The 16,053-nt window shown below is 41.8% G+C and overlaps 1 protein-coding gene across 4 annotated transcripts in view; it reads right to left on the bottom strand.

Moving 5' to 3' along the window:
- hipk3b (homeodomain interacting protein kinase 3b) overlaps window positions 1-16,053 on the bottom strand; it is a 44,228-nt gene extending 28,175 nt beyond the window's left edge. For 2 of the 4 annotated variants that reach the window (XM_037756859.1, XM_037756868.1), the window contains exons 1-2: window positions 15,670-16,053; window positions 4,204-5,521 (exon numbers count right to left, since the gene is read on the bottom strand). In XM_037756859.1, coding sequence (XP_037612787.1) covers window positions 4,204-5,519 — 1,316 coding nt within the window. In that variant the 5' untranslated portion in view covers window positions 5,520-5,521; window positions 15,670-16,053. The remainder of the gene's footprint in view (window positions 1-4,203; window positions 5,522-15,669) is intronic. The other 2 variants (XM_037756879.1, XM_037756889.1) reach the window with 1 other exon arrangement.

Below are 16,053 nucleotides of genomic sequence, written 5' to 3'. Positions count from 1 at the left end.
AATATGTTGTAAAATTCAAATAATTACAAATTAGAATGAAAAAGTGAAAGGACACTGCACTTGCACATCCAAATAATTTACTACCATATCTCATTTCTATCTAATCTAAATCTGCCTAAACCATTTTCCTGTTATTTTTAATTATTTAGTTGAATATGTATCTAAAAACTGTATAAACACGGCCCATTCTAGAAAATTGAGCTCCGAGAGATCCAACTTAGCTGAAATCAGGGTGAAATTACGAGCAGCCACTGGCCAAATGCATGTAAATTGTGGAAGTGGCAGGTGTATCTGTCAAACTTATTGGTTTGAGTGGCTGATGGATTTGAGGTATCCACCAGCCACTTTAGATAGCCAAACACACACAAACACAAACGGACATATGAAAATCAAAACAGCTGACGTTAGAGCTGGTTGACCTTGAGTGAGTAAGTGAGAGCTCTGTAGTATTTCAAGCTGTCCCTATTTCATTCTGGCTGCCTATGTGCTTCACCATCTATAGAAGTCAAAGCCCACTGGCCGGCGTCCCAGGAGCTATTTTAAGCAACCCTTCACTCTTAGCCTCAGCAACGCTGTTCCCTCACAGTATGCTTTGCATACTCCTGTCTGCAACAAGGTACAAACTACAAAGGAATCCCATTTTTACAAAGCATTTTTCATCTATTAGTATTACTAATCAACTGTATCCTGACAGGAGAATCAAATCAGGAATAAAATCCAAATATTCAGTTATGGTCATACTGAAGTATCTACTGAAGTCATTTTGACCTGCCAAAGGACTACAGATGCAAATTAGCTCAAAGCTATAATCTGGTACGGTGCATCAACTGGTGACACTTGTTTTAAACTGTACATGGGCCCTTTTAAATCAAATAAATACATAAATATGTAATGAATATAAGGAAACTGCCTCTCTGCCCATAGCCTATGACAAGTATTATGCATAATATAACTCATATTTTACATATTTCTGAACACTGGCATAAACAAAGCCTGATGAAAACTCTGCATAACTCTGACGGTGATAGGTATAATATAGTAAGTATCTTTTTTTCTTTTTACTTCAGAATAAAATGTGTTGCCACATTAAGTCACTTGTTTATCGAACCATCTTCCAATCTGTGAATGAAAATACAACACCTGCGAGAAACTCCTGGTCACTAAGGTTTGACAGAACTGACAAACAGCGTTGAAGCAGCTGCACTGTTCACTTCCTCCCCCGCAAAAGTACAGCACAGCACGACAGTTCTATTTTGAGCAACTTCCTGAAACTACGTGCGTAGTACAATACGACAAAATTCACAAGAATGATGAAAAGATTAATGTGTGGAATGAAGAGAGAATGCAATAATTAGGTGTCATTGACAAATATATTTCCCCACAATTTCCATTAAGCTATGGCCAAGGAATGGGTCAAAGCAAGTATTGTCTTCTTACTTTAGCCGGTGAGAAAAGCTCCGGTAAATGCAATAGAGAGAGACATCAAATCGTCTATCTGCATTTATTTTCATCGACAGTATTTCTCTCCCTTGCGGGGCATACTGCTTCACTGGCTCAGTGTGCAGGCAGTGGGAATTATTCAAATGCAATGTAAATGCCTTTCACCAAAAACAGCTAGCACTGACCTGAATATGGCTCATAAATCCTGCTCACTTCTTCCCAGCCTCAGAAACCAAGACAAAAAAGCATGAACAATCTGTACCGCAAAATCCATTGACTTAATCTCGCCATCTGAGTAGATCTTAGATATTCTTACCATGCCAAGCTGTAAGAAACCGTGACCAGGAGACTTCAAATGTGGACATTCCTAATAGTTACTGCTTAGGACAGGGAAAGCACATGTTGAAGCACAAACTGCTGTTAAGTATCTACTACGCCCCGACTGTTTCCATCTATTGATCAAATATATAAAATTGCTCATCTGTTTTTGACATGCTTTATTTTATTAATTTTTGTAATATTGTAATGGTGTGCTATATTGGCCAGGTCTCCCTCGAAAAAGAGATTTTAATCTCAGGGACTTCCTGGTTATCTAAATGTTAAATAAAATAAATAGAATAGATGCCTCATGGTTTTCGGATCTGCTTAATTTTGACATGCTCTGTCAGAGCATTACGTCTACACCTCCATTACACAGGTTCATTAAATGTCCAAGTCTAGATCTAAATTGACCTTTTCAAGTTTGTTACAAACGTACGGTGAAGTTAAAGTACAGTCTCTTGACTTGATCACATCACAACTCATGAAAATTAGATACTGACTTGAGGGTGAGGCGAGGTACAAAGAGTTTGTGAGAGAAGAGGAGGGGCGAATTGATCAGGCAGAGTAAAACCACAAACTACATCAATCACTCCACAGTATCAAGCTGCTGCAGAGTCGACATCTTACCTATTATAGGATGTCATCAGAGAGGAAGACCCACTGGCACGGTAGAAAGAGTACAAGGGCCGCTGTCCTCTTATGGTAAATGTTGCCTGCTAGTATGGATCTATGCCACCATTGTGAATGTTTTAAGTGCAGTATTGTTTTCTCCAAACCGCAGTGCAGTAGACTTAAACATGCTTCTTTCTTGCCAGAAATCTTTATGTTCAGATGTTCTGTTGCATCGTATATATTATTTAAGCATTGCATTTGTTTAGGCCAAAATCCAAAGAATATTTAGGTGATACTCATTTTACTTGGGTGCACCCTGGAACATTATCTTAACAGGTTTTACTGGTATTTTGTTTTCCATTTGTATTGTTAAATTAATCTCTTTGCCGTTTTTAAACCTTGTATCCGACTGCACCTGTCTGTGGAGGCACACAGACATTCAGCAACACATATTGCTGGCCAAAGCAAACACACATGTATAATGCAGTCTACTGTACTCTCCACAGTAATGCCACTAATTACAAATATAATATCCTTACATTCTATTTCCAGAACGACCAAGAGCACAACCTAATATATAATAATCTATTTGCATGTACAAATAGAGGCAAATGTTATGACCACTGCTAGATTTGGTTGAATATGCCCCTTTTCCATGAGCTCAATGTAGCACACTATGCATTTCCACTGTGTCCTCACAGCAGTGGGTCACTAGCAGAGGGACAGCCCAATGCAGGTATCCTAACTGTAAAGACTCATTCATTGTTCATTCCTTGTGCCTTAGGAGAGGTTCAAGAAAGCCGTATAATAATGTATTAGCTAGTGGGTCAGTTGTGATATGACTTGGTTGAATCCCTAATGATCACAGTGTACCCCAGCTGCCAAGGGTTGAATTTAAATCATTTAATAACCATTAGTCATGCCACTTCTAGTTGCTAGGATTAACTAGGTCAAGCTGCACAAAACAAATTACTGGACATCATCTGAGGACACTATTAGAGCAAAATGGCTTACTTTATATCTTCTTATCATCTCAGAGTCTCAGAGTCTCTATACAAAACAGGAAAAGGTACAAACCAAACAGCGAACTGGGTCAGCCTCTTACCCAACAGTTGAAACCATTTCAGGCCTGTTTTTCTAATCAAACCAAAGCACTCATAATATAATGCCAAAGGTAATTTGTTCCGCTGGTTTTCCAAGTGCACATCCAAGACCAGAAACACAGCGCCCTTCTAACATCAACATTAGGTACTGTATCTACTGCCATGTCGTAGCCTAGAGCCTGTAACAGCATACTTATGTTTGGAATGGCATTCAGTCATTTCTCTCACAGCCTTTTCTTGACTTAATCTAACTGTTCACACCATGTTTTAATGTCAGTTTTCAAATATTTGCCTATCCATTCTTTTTCTATCATAGCATAATATCTGTTATTCCTTTCAACTCCTAAGGCCAAGCCGCTTCGCCCTGAATACAAATAATACCAGAAATATCCACAAACTTATTTTTTTCTTATTTTTTTAAAGTCTTGCAGAACACAGCTTTCTTTCCCCAGGCAGTTGGGACATGAACAGTGAGTCTATAGTCTGCTAGTAAACACTGCAGGGTCGCATTTTTTTCTGTGTCTGTGGTATGTGGCTCCTAAACAGGCAGGATGTTGTGCAGTATGGGAGACATTTCCTTGTTTTGCAAGAGGAAGGACATTTTTTAACCCGACTATGGCGGTCTGGACACCAACAGAGACTGAAATGAGTTTGAATTGCACTGAGCTCAAACTTGCTTTGTTAAAAATATGAAAAAAAAATCCTTTGTCCTTTTTTTTGTACTCACCTATAGTACCGAGACTGGAGGTACGTTGAGCACACTGCTTTGGACACATGACTGGCTGAGCCAAAGTCAATCACCTTCACCCTGTAGGGCTGCCTCACTGGGTCCACCAGCATTATGTTCTCCGGCTTGAGGTCTGCATGAATCAGACCCATGCTCTTCAGCTTTTTCAGAGCTGTAGCTACCTGCTGTAGCACAGGTCTGATCACTTTCAGGGGCAGCGGGCTGAACTTATTCTGCTTCAGGAAATCGTACAGGTTCTGCTCGAGCATCTCAAACACCAGGCAGGTGTGGCTGCGGTGCTGGAAGCATTCAAAGGCTCGCACCAGGTTGTGCTCATCCGCATTCTCCCCGCTCAGACGAGCGAGGATGCCAACTTCGATTTGACCCTGCCGTGCGTATGAAGGGTGGTTCTTTAGGATTTTCACAGCCACTACCTCACCCGTGCCCCTCTTCCAGCACTTTACAACCTGGCCAAATGTGCCACGTCCCAGGAAATCCAGCACTTCATAAGTATTCTTCATGGAACACAGGACTTCATGCTGTACCACCTGATAGTCCCCATCCCCTCCTCCCGTCCCTCCTGCTGCACCTCCACCCTGTTTCGAGGGGCCCCCTCCAGCGCCCACGGCCGCAGGCGCAGTCATGGTTGCGTTCCCCACATTCGTCGTTTGCATCATGGCAGGCAACATTGACAGTTCCTCCACAATCTGCATGGCGCTCCCTCGGTTATCCAGCTCCTCACTTTTACGTTTCAGCCCACATCGCTGAGAGCTGTCGGCTGAGTTCAAACCTCCACAGTTCTTTTCTCTGTCACCCTCCTCCTCCTCTCCACCTCCCTCGCCTCCTCCACTGCAGCCCTCTCCCCTTCCCCCTCCTCCTGCCCCTGTTGCTCCACTGCTGCCCCCACTTGCTATGTCTGTCTGCTGCTGCTGCTCCTTGCCCTGCGAGTGGACAACCCCTGCGTCCTGTCGCTGCTGGGCCGCAGCTGGGCCTTTTCCTCCTCCTCCTCCTCCTCCTCCTCCTCCTCTTCTACCAGGCGGTTGTCTCTGTACACCACGCACCACCACCGTCTGCACCGGGTACTCTTGTCTTCCACGCACTTTCACGCCCACTGCCAAGTCTCGGTTCACAAACGAGTGGGCTTGTTTTGTTGGGTGCACAATGCCAAGGGTTCTGCTGTTCAGATAAGTCCACGGGTGTGCCCTCTCATGGTACACACAGCTGCTGGGCTCGACTTTGAGTTTCTTCACACTGCTAAAGGCACTTGTCTGGGTTTGATAAATGTGTGGTGGGTAGACCAAGACTTGTGAGGCCATACCTGCAGAGAAAGAGAATAAAACAAAAGGGTCATTAGTTTGGATCCATTTTAGCATGTTACATAAAATGGAGCCTTTTTTTTTTTAAATAAACCATACTGAAGAACTGTGGAAAGAGTATGTAATGTATAGGGCTGGGTATCATTTAAAAATACCAGTACCAATACCCTTAAAGTAGTACTGATACCAATTACTTAATTCGATACCCACCATGTGAATGGAAGCTGTGTGTGTGTGTGTGTCTCACTGGCTAGCTAATCGACACTGCACAGCACTTATATGGCGGTTACCGCTGATAATGCTGTCTCCCGACCCACAGTGGCGGGACCGCGTTTGTCGCGGAAGCGTAACGCCCACCCTCCAGTTCCCCTTCAGATTAAAACTGTTAGCTCTGTCAGTACTGTTGCTGTTGTTTGCACTGTTAACACCATTAGCTGCCAGCTGCCAGCTCAGACATCTCCACGTCGAGGCAATTCTGGCTGTATGGGTTATGGCTGCTGCGGTAGTGTGCCAATCACATCTTGTATTAAAACGAAGAACACTTATGGTGATTGACTGTAAAGCAAAACCATAAATATAGTCATTTTTTTCTAGATCTGGGCACAAAAAGGATCGATTGCAGGTATTGTTTGATTGGAGAAGTTTCAATACTACTTGGCACTGGGTTATTTCAGTCGAAACCATAAAAAGGAGTACCGATACCCAGTCCTAGTAATGTAGCACACTCATACTTAACTTATATATTGAACAACATATTGTGCAATACAAAAACCTATCTAGCTGTTACATCATCATTTGAAAAACCAAAGAACAGTCCAGTGCTTTCCCGTTTTTATTCATTTAAGATTGAGGGTACATTTAAGTTACCATGAGTCCAAAAAAACTGACACCCCCAATCCCATTTAGTTGTTTTAATGAATCCTACTTGATGACATCACAACTAGGAGTGCACCCCACTAACATCTGTCATCCCAACCGCATACGTCAAACGGATCAGGGCACGATAACATGTCGTAGTGGAGTGCTTGAGATTCATCACTCTGCCCTATCTACTGCAATCCCACTAACACCTCCACACAGTGGATGACTAACTTCTCAAAGGTTTGCCTGACCTTTCCTGCCATTTCCATGCATCCTACTGCAGGTCTCTAGGCAACCAATAGAGAGGGAGAGAGGATAAGAGACAGACAAAGAGAGAAAAATAAAGTCACAAACCATCATCAGGCCCACATGCCCAATTACCTAAGACATGATTTTTCTCTCTTCCTCCATCCCGTGTGTGTGTGTGTGTGTTTGAGGGAGGATAAAGTACTTCATGCTCACGGAGACCATCACATCTCGGTGAAATATTCTGAAGCTCAATTATGTGCAACAGAAAAAGAACATTAAGTAAAATAACACCTTCAATGACCCTAATCATCTTTAAAATCCATATTCAAAACTGGCACAGTGACCTTATCAGACATTGTTTGTGTGCCATACTGGAGCCCATGACCTACTTTCGCTCCAGGGCAAATTCACTGAAATACAAGCAGCTTGTCCCCAAGAGTTTCCATGCTTTAATCAATTACAGAACCATGTTTACCGACATAAAAAGCAAATGTAATGACATAACAAAAATGAATCATTGTTTCGAGTGCTGTGTATAAACAGGCTATTTTTACTAGTACCACCATCATTTTAAATACCTTATTTCCCCAGCTCATTCAAAAAGATCAGGAGAACACAAGCAAGTCAGGTTTGGGCCGTTAGTGCCCCCGTAGAGACTCTTAAAATAAATACCCCTGATGGAAAACACACTTGTGTTGTGATAACACTGACGCTGTGAGCCACCCCTTCGACTCTATTCTGAGCAGCAAGATAAGGTCATCCTATTCCCTTGGCAGCTCTTTGCACAATAACACCCTGTGTTACCGTTTGGCGACACTGTTTACCGTCTTCTCTCTTCGAAACAATTTCTCAAATTATCCCAAGCAGGGCTCAAAAGGGCAACCGTTTTGGTTGTGAATGAAAACAAAATTGGATGTGCTCCAAGGGGAAATTAAAATTGGCCACACTGGCACACCTACAAATAATTGTCCTGGCTGTCCCGTATATAAGGCCACCACAATGGCACAAACTTTTCCATACAGTTAAAAAGGATTGGTTCCCTAGACTGAATGTTAATACATTTAATTATCATGTTATGGCTTTTCAGTGCTGTGCCCCGCCTCTCGCCCAGTGTGGGCTGGGATTTGCTTAATTGTTGTTGGGGCAGTTGCTAACGTACCTACGTTTATAGTGTGTTGCCTGTAATTTAAGAACCTGGCCTCTATTATTCATTACAGCCAGTACGGGTATAATTTGGGAATTTTCAAAATGGGATTTTCCCAAAAAAGACACTGATGCAGATAGGTTTGATTTTGATGTAAACAATGCAGTTAAGTTAAATTAGAATATTTTTATGTGTAAAAAGTAGCATTTGGACGAAAAACTAGATTTTGCATGTGCATTTTTTTCGGCCCCTGTACAACGGGACATCCTTAAGCTCCAGCCCTGATTGCCAGGCAAGTTGGGTCAATGTTTTAGTCACTTAGACACAAAAACATGGGAAATACAGGGTCCAGGTTGAAAAATACCAAAGTTACCCTGTAACTGTTGTAGATTGCGTGCACATAGCCGCAGTGGAGATGCCTCGCTGGTTTCTGCAGGAAGCAAGCTGACTGAGAGCTTAACAAAGGTCCCCAGGCAAGGGCAGCACCCAGAAGTTCAAAGGTACATAGACACACCCAAACCAACGGCAAGACACTCTTAAATGCAGATTATGCAGGCAGAGATCAGTCCAGGGAAGAATTCTGTCCGTCAACTTAGTAGCTAAATATTTCCCAACCATGTGCACACCACAGTTGTAGATAAAAATGTTTCAAACCTAACATTTCTTAACCTCTATATTTCTAAATCGCACAAAGAAGTGGACTACATTACAATAATCACATTAGGATGGGCCTGTAAGGGGTATACTAGAGAGTCCATCCATCATCACGAGGGGGCTGGAGCCAATTCCAGCTGACATTTGGCAAAGGCAGGGTACACCCCAAACTGGTCGCCAGACTATCACAGGGCTGACACATAGGGACAGACAACCATTCACACTCACATTCACAACTACAGCCAATTTATAGTCAACATTCAACCTAACCTGCATGGCTTTGGACTGTGGGAGGAAGCTGGAAAATCCAGAGAAAACCCACACTGACATAGGAAAAAAATGCTAAATACAAACCACACAGAGGGGCCGGCCAGCGGGTTCAAACCCAGAACCCTCTTAAGGCCCTGACACACCAAGATGACGGTCTGCCGTCGGACAGGTTGGGGCCATTGGTGAGTGTCTGTCGGCCTAGTTTTTACGGTGTGTCCCGGTGCGTTCGAGTGCAACTTTTTGGCCAAGACAAAGGCGACGTGAGGCGACGCAGTTGGTGGCCTTCCTCGCCACTAGTTCTTTGATGTCGGCTTGGTGTGTCCCCAGCTTTAGGACCATGGGAGAAGGCCAGAGACCAGCGGCTTCAAACCCGAAGCCCTCTTGCTGTGAGGCGACAGCACTAACCACTGCACCACCATGCCACCCCTTCCCCTACCAGTGTTTGCTTATTAATCAAACATGTAACTACACAGCAGGACTATTAGCCATACTATATGGAGAATCAAGAACTGTGTGCTGCACTTTTTTCAAGTATGTGCTTACTAATACAGATTGTTGATGGAAAAGAAAACATGAGGCTAGTTGAATAATTACTCAGTAATGTCAGATATCTGTGATATAACAAAGTCATACAGCACTGAGACTTTCACATGAAATACCAGATTTATACTGCGAGTTTCGACTCAGTGCCTGGGGAATGGAAATGTTAATTGGCTGGTCTGGAGATGGAAAGTATGCTGTCTGGTGCCAGAGTCCCTAGATGGAGGGAAACTGCACTTGGACCAGAGCAATCAAGATGTCCAGATCTGAATACCAGCTTGGTGTAATAAAACACCCAAATTCAATTTAAAACAAAACTTAACTTGGGCATCGGTTCATTTCCCTTGCCACACAAAAACTATCACTAAATAATTAGGAGAAGCCTGACACAAGGATGTGAAGTAGACAGCCTTTGTTGTTTCCAAAGTATGGCAGCTGCTGCTATTATTACCATCCGAAGCCAGATACTCCCTTGGTCAGCCATGAGGCTCCTTCTGGGGCATCGCATTGCCATCAAAGCTGTAGAACCTTCCCAGCAACCTTGAGCTGCTAAGTAATTGCTCACAGTTGAACTTTTGAACCCTGTCTTCTCAAAATTACATTGAGAAGAAAATAAACACCAGACACCTGTCCACAGTGAACAAATGGTGCTGAATGACCCCAAAAAAAGTGTCTTAAGATGCAGAAATAACAGTAATTGGTGAGAGGATGAAAAGGTGATGACAGTCAAGGCAGGACGGTTGTGTCATTATTGCGCTTGGCTGTTCTGTATGTAAGGTATGGATACAGCATGGAGGAACAGAGTTGTCCCACCTCCAAGCCGGCAGCAGAGGTAATCACAGGGCCGAATCGACGTCTGTGTAAAAGGGACAGACGCCAACGCTGATGTGTTACATGTCATGCCTCTTTTGCTCCCGTAATGCCGGCAGACCATCTAAAAATCACACACCGGGGCAGCATTACGCCACCCTTGTTTGGTACAGTGTAAAAAAGCAAAGCCGGTGTAATGCCAGATCGTCTTTACGGTAGTATTGCAGAATTACTGTGTAAAATTGGAGAAAAACAAATACACTAGTATCATCTACAGTCAAAGGTTATGTCTAAATTTAAATTAAAAAAGTCATCAATGAATATACAATATAATATGTATCAGTGTGTTTTTATGAACTGCTGTTATGCGAATATTCACCTGAATACGGCATCTATTCTTGACTTTTTGTGCTGTACAGTGAAGCAAAGCTGCAGTTAAATGGTGAGTGATGGTAATACACTAATGATTTGTTTACAATAGAAGCAGCAGAATATGGCACCTCAACATCACTGGTTATCCCAAAATGTTTTTTTCCCCATCAGTTAGAGTCATAGATAACTATTCATAGCCATGTGACTGGACTTCACGGCTAAAAGTGATACACGGTGCTGTTGAGATCAGTAAATCTTGGACTCTAGTCTGGAACATGTGAGCTAAATGTTTGCCATCCCACAGCATATCAAAACAGACACATTAAGCATTCATACTTTTGTCAAAGGCAAGCTGATTGTGAAACCAGCTTGGGTGACATCATCTCGCATCATGCATTCTGTTAGGTAGGTAGCTCCGTGTCCCAAAACATGGAGGCCTAGACTAGTTCATCAATGTTTGTCACAGTCCATAAGCTCACATTGTTCATGATAATGTCCATACTGATAAAAAGGTTCATGTATGATTCAATAGTACAGCCTGATCATAAATCTGCTGTGGCCTCAAATTAGGCATTTTTCACATTTCTGACATGACTGCTGTTGGATATTTAATGTTAGTGTAACGTCAGTGCATGTAGCACAACGTGGAGAACAGTGCTGAGAAGGCTTTGCTTGTTTAGCAAAGCATTACTCCTTCGTTTTGCAGTGGTGATCAGAGCCATGGTTAACTTAAGCAATAAGTCATGGTATCCATAGACTTTTAGGCTCCAGCTGTGGATGTTTGAGTGGTCAGCAACAGGGATATTTCCCCTAAATTTATGAGGCTATGTTAGATATCAGACCGTCCAACAGCTCATTGGTGGTGATGACATATGAACCTAATCAGGATTGGAAATTAGCACCAGCCACCAGCCAAATGCTGGTAAAATATGCAAGTGGCTGCTAGACTTGCTTCAGTCACCAGCCAAAAAAACAATGGTTATCTACTGAGTGTTCTCTAGCTTGACTAGCAGCACTAATCTTGGTCAATATGAACAGTAACATAAGGTCGTCCATTTCGTTAGGCAATATCAGCAAATTAAACAGCCATTACTGTATTAAACAGAGACACTGAATTACTGTACAAGATTTCTTTTAGAAAATGGCTCCATGTGTTTTATTACAGCTACAAAAACATTAGCTGATATATACATCTTCATACACGGTATCACTGCATTCAAATAAATACTTTGCAAAGAACATTTCCTTAGTATGCTTTAAATGTTTTTTTAAATTTAGGTCTCAGTTTGCTTCAACTGAACTAGGTCATACGACGTATTGTAGGGTTACGGTCTGGTTAGATGCACTACCGTATAAAAAACTAACTTGTTTTGGCTACTCGTGATTTTAAATTGTATTCACCCGACGTGACCTAGAACATGTCTGGTTATTTATGAAATAATGCAATCAGATCTTCTTGGCTACTGTTCAGATGATGGTACTAAATGCAGATAGTGACAGTGGAAATGAAAGAACCTACTTTAGTCCCTCTCTGCTTCCTGTTGTTGCTATCCCTTGATTGTTAAGCAAGGGTTGCTGCCTTACTTAACTCACAGTCTCACAACACACTGTGGTGCTTTGCCTGTGTCTCGTGAACATGATCTTCTATGCTCAATAGATAAAAAAGGGCCTCTATTTTCTAAAACATGTGACCACACGGTATGTACACTGAACTTATGACTAACATTTAGAAGAATTCGCCCTGTATACACAGGAAATACACTTTACAGTTGACAAGTATACTGAATGGATAGTGAATGACGTTTAATAAACACCACAAGAGTACCAATTTGTACCTTTAGTCAACATGCTACTAATCACGCCCATCATCGATATACGTAAAGCACATGACCCATCAGCTTTCCACACATTTTGTAAATGTAGATGAAAATGTAGATACAAATGGGCACAGATTAAGAAGATAGAGGCCTCCTCATCCCTGATACTGGTCATTCTTGCTTTCTGTCAGGATAATATGAAAGATACTAGATGTATGCCAGATGTCCAATGGAAAAAACTTCCGGATGTCTAAAATCTACGTAGATAAAGTTTCATTAACAAGCAAATGTGTACAAAGCCACCTGTCTCTCACCTATATCAAACATGTATTAACAGCTGTCACCACATTGCACACACTGAAATACTAGACGCCCCAACAAGCACTTGTATTGATTAGCAAAGCATTGATCATAGAGCGGCACATTCTGTTACACTTCTCATTAAACCAGCCGTGAACACAGTAGCAGAGTGAGCCGTTTTATCTATACCAGATATATTTTCCTCACCAGTTTTTTCCGGACAAAAGAATCTACCGTGTTAATAAAATCCAGGACTCTGACCAGATCGCTGGACGCATAGAGGTAATTATGTACTGTGTGCTGGAATAGTTGTTTACATCTTGGGATATTGGACATTTTCCACCCATCACTTTTGGGATTCATGCAAGTTTCCGCACAACATCTTCTTGTCATGGTGCTCTCCCCATAAACTCTCAATTGTTCTGTTTTGGTCACTGCCTCATATCTGTACGCACATCTCAAGATGACATCACTCGGAAACCAGTCTTCAAGTTGGCCACAATGCAATACAGATAACCAGCTGCCCCCGAGTATAGCACAACATGTTCCCAAGTCATTCTCCCCACCCCCGTTAACAACCAACATTACGCACTAATACCAATTATTGAAGGGAAAACACTGTTTACACATTTATTTACTGACCACACTATGACTGCTGACTGTCTTCTGGCATTACTGGTATCATTACCACCCACAACCTTGCTTTTGTGGCCTTGCTACAGCTGAGGAATGTGACACGTACAGCAGACAGGAGTGTCTATGCAGAGGGGAATCACACAAACAGTGCTGTGGCTGCACTGTACTCTACTCATGGTGTTGTTTAAAAGATTCCCAGTACGCACAGATGGTGACTAATTGTAGCTTCACTGACATAAATGTTTTTACACAGATGTAGGTTGCAAAATTTGAACACCAGCTCATCTCTACTCACTAGAATGGATATGTAATGGTATTAAGTAACTTGGTACTAAGGCTGGGCATTATGGCCAAAATCTTGTATGACGATATAGGTCATTTCACATCCCGATGACGATATACAGTATATCATGATATAGCATGTTTTCTGGTAATTCAATAAATAAATAGTCTATATGAAATAACCACATGGCAAAGCCTATTTTTGTATACTCCTGTGAGAATTAAATACTTGACAAATGAAATGTGCTAGGTATTTTCTCATTTTAAGAACTTGAGTGCAAAATGAACATAACTGCTTTAAGTGGAATAATAGAGAAAAAAAAATAAATATAAGCCAAGCCTATATCACAATGGAAACGATATAGAAAACTATATACGATAGACATTTTTATATTGTTATGATGATATATCATATTGCCCAGCCCTTCTTGGTACTATTTACGTATGAGATATACTGTATACAACTCTCTATAGTACACTCAATTAAATGACAAGTATAAGAGCAGTGATCTTTTGTCCAGAATAGGCCCTGACACACCAAGCCGATGGTCAGCCAACTCAGCATGTTGAATCGGTGGCGGCGCCCGTCGTTGAGAGAAATCACTCTGATTGGCAGTTCAGCTTAAGCAAATCAGTGCATGAGAAGAGAAACGTACGTGAGGAAAGCAAGCCAACGAGTAAAGTCAAGAGGAAAAACACAGAAGGTTTTTCTCATTTTTCATCTTCATCTCATCTGATCATTCCAGTACACAGATATTTTCACAGCGACTTGGCCAACAGGAATGAGGCTAAGTGGTGAGTGAGAGTGGTGTGAAAATGGTCGGCAAACACCACATTGTTTCATATACGCATCATAACAATGGCTTGTATATCCGCTGTCCTCGGTCTTCCGGTTTCCCTTTTTGAATGACAAATACAGACTACCGCGACCTGCTGGTGTGGAGAGTTATTTCCTTTCATGCAGGCGCAGAGCGTACGTGGTAGTTGGCCTTCAGCTGTAGTCTTTGCGGTGTATTCAAGTGCAACTTTTTGGCCAAAACAAAGGCGATGTGAGGCGACGCAGCTGGTGGCCTTCGTCACAGCTAGTTCTTTGACGTTGGCTTGATGTAACAGGTGTAACATTACTACACATATTGTTCAAATTTAGACTCAAGCATGTTTTTTTTGTTAGCTATGAATTGCTTTGGTTGAGCGTTAAAGGTCTCATATTGTCAAAAGTGAGATTTCCAGGTCTTTAATATTATAAAGCAGGTTTAAGCGCGATAATAATACTGTTCAACTATCAAAACACTCAATATACGGTGAAATGCACACAGCCCGTATTCCGAAATTGCGTGTTTGAAACAAGCCATTAGGATTTCTGTCCATTTGTGATGTCATAAATATACAATATTTAGACCATTACACGGTTTTAAACATAAACATTATAAATGTGTCCCAGTTTATTTCCTGTTGCAGTGTATGTGAATAACATCAGCTGGCAGGAAGTAAACATGGAACCAAACTGTTGCCTGGCAACGCAGTTCCGTTGCAATTCCATTGAAATGCACTAAAACAGACAGAGCATGAATACAGGTATATTCAGACAGACAGTATGAGAACAAATAATGTGTTTTTTGAACATTACAGCATGTAAACATGTTTCTAATAGAAACACAAAATACAAACATGACCCTGAAAATGAGCAAGATATGGGACCTTTAACATTATCTTAATGTTTTGCTAGGTCACCTGAGTCACGTAGGAAGCCAGGTGTATAAGCTAACACACCTATGATGAAGTAAGGTTAAAACAACACTCACTAGGGATCTAGTTAAACAAATATAGGGATGTAGTTAAACAAATATAGGGATGTAGTTAAACATATATAGGGCTCTAGTTAAACATATAGCTAAGGATCTAGTAAATGATCTCTTAGCAACAAGAAATGAAGTTGGGTCACCGTGACAACAGTGAAATAAACACACCAGTGTCAAATGTTAATTATTGCCACTAACGTCATCGCTACCACTGGAAAAAAAAACAACAACAATTACTAGTACATTCGTTCCCCAAAGTGCTGACAGAGCTAACTATAAAAGTAGTAATGTTGTAAAGGGTTGAAACCTTACACAGCTAAAAAGCTAGCTAAGTTTGAAGCCAACTTTGTATTACGTCACATCCCAAATTTAACAAATTATCCCCATATAGACAGCCTTCTCTCTCCACAACTCACCTTCACATAGAGTCACTATAAGTATAATCCAGGGCTTCTCTGAACATAGTTATGGACTTATAATAAATCCATAGCATGCACAGTTCGCCATCTTGTCCTAGACGACGACAGGAGGAAGGCAGAGCTCTCTCTCGGTGACGCCACCACCTCCACCACCAGCTCCCACATCTTTAAAACATTAAATAACTCTTGCATATGAGCGTCCAGAGACACCACACCCGAGCTCAGGTTGTAGCTATACTGTTCAGATTCTTCCTCTTTGGGCGAAGTGGCCCATCTCTGAAGGGGGTGTCTGTTAAACCCCCGTCTAGTCTGGTCTAGGTCTAGACGTGCTGCTGCTCCGCGGCCCTGCCTGCTTCTCCTAACAACATGTCCTTTTCTCTC

The sequence above is a fragment of the Sebastes umbrosus genome, chromosome 2, assembly GCF_015220745.1.
Source record: "Sebastes umbrosus isolate fSebUmb1 chromosome 2, fSebUmb1.pri, whole genome shotgun sequence".
In the NCBI taxonomy this organism is placed as follows: domain Eukaryota; kingdom Metazoa; phylum Chordata; class Actinopteri; order Perciformes; family Sebastidae; genus Sebastes; species Sebastes umbrosus.
The sequence above is the reverse complement of the archived record's forward strand: the minus strand, read 5'-3'. Positions and strand labels throughout refer to the sequence as shown.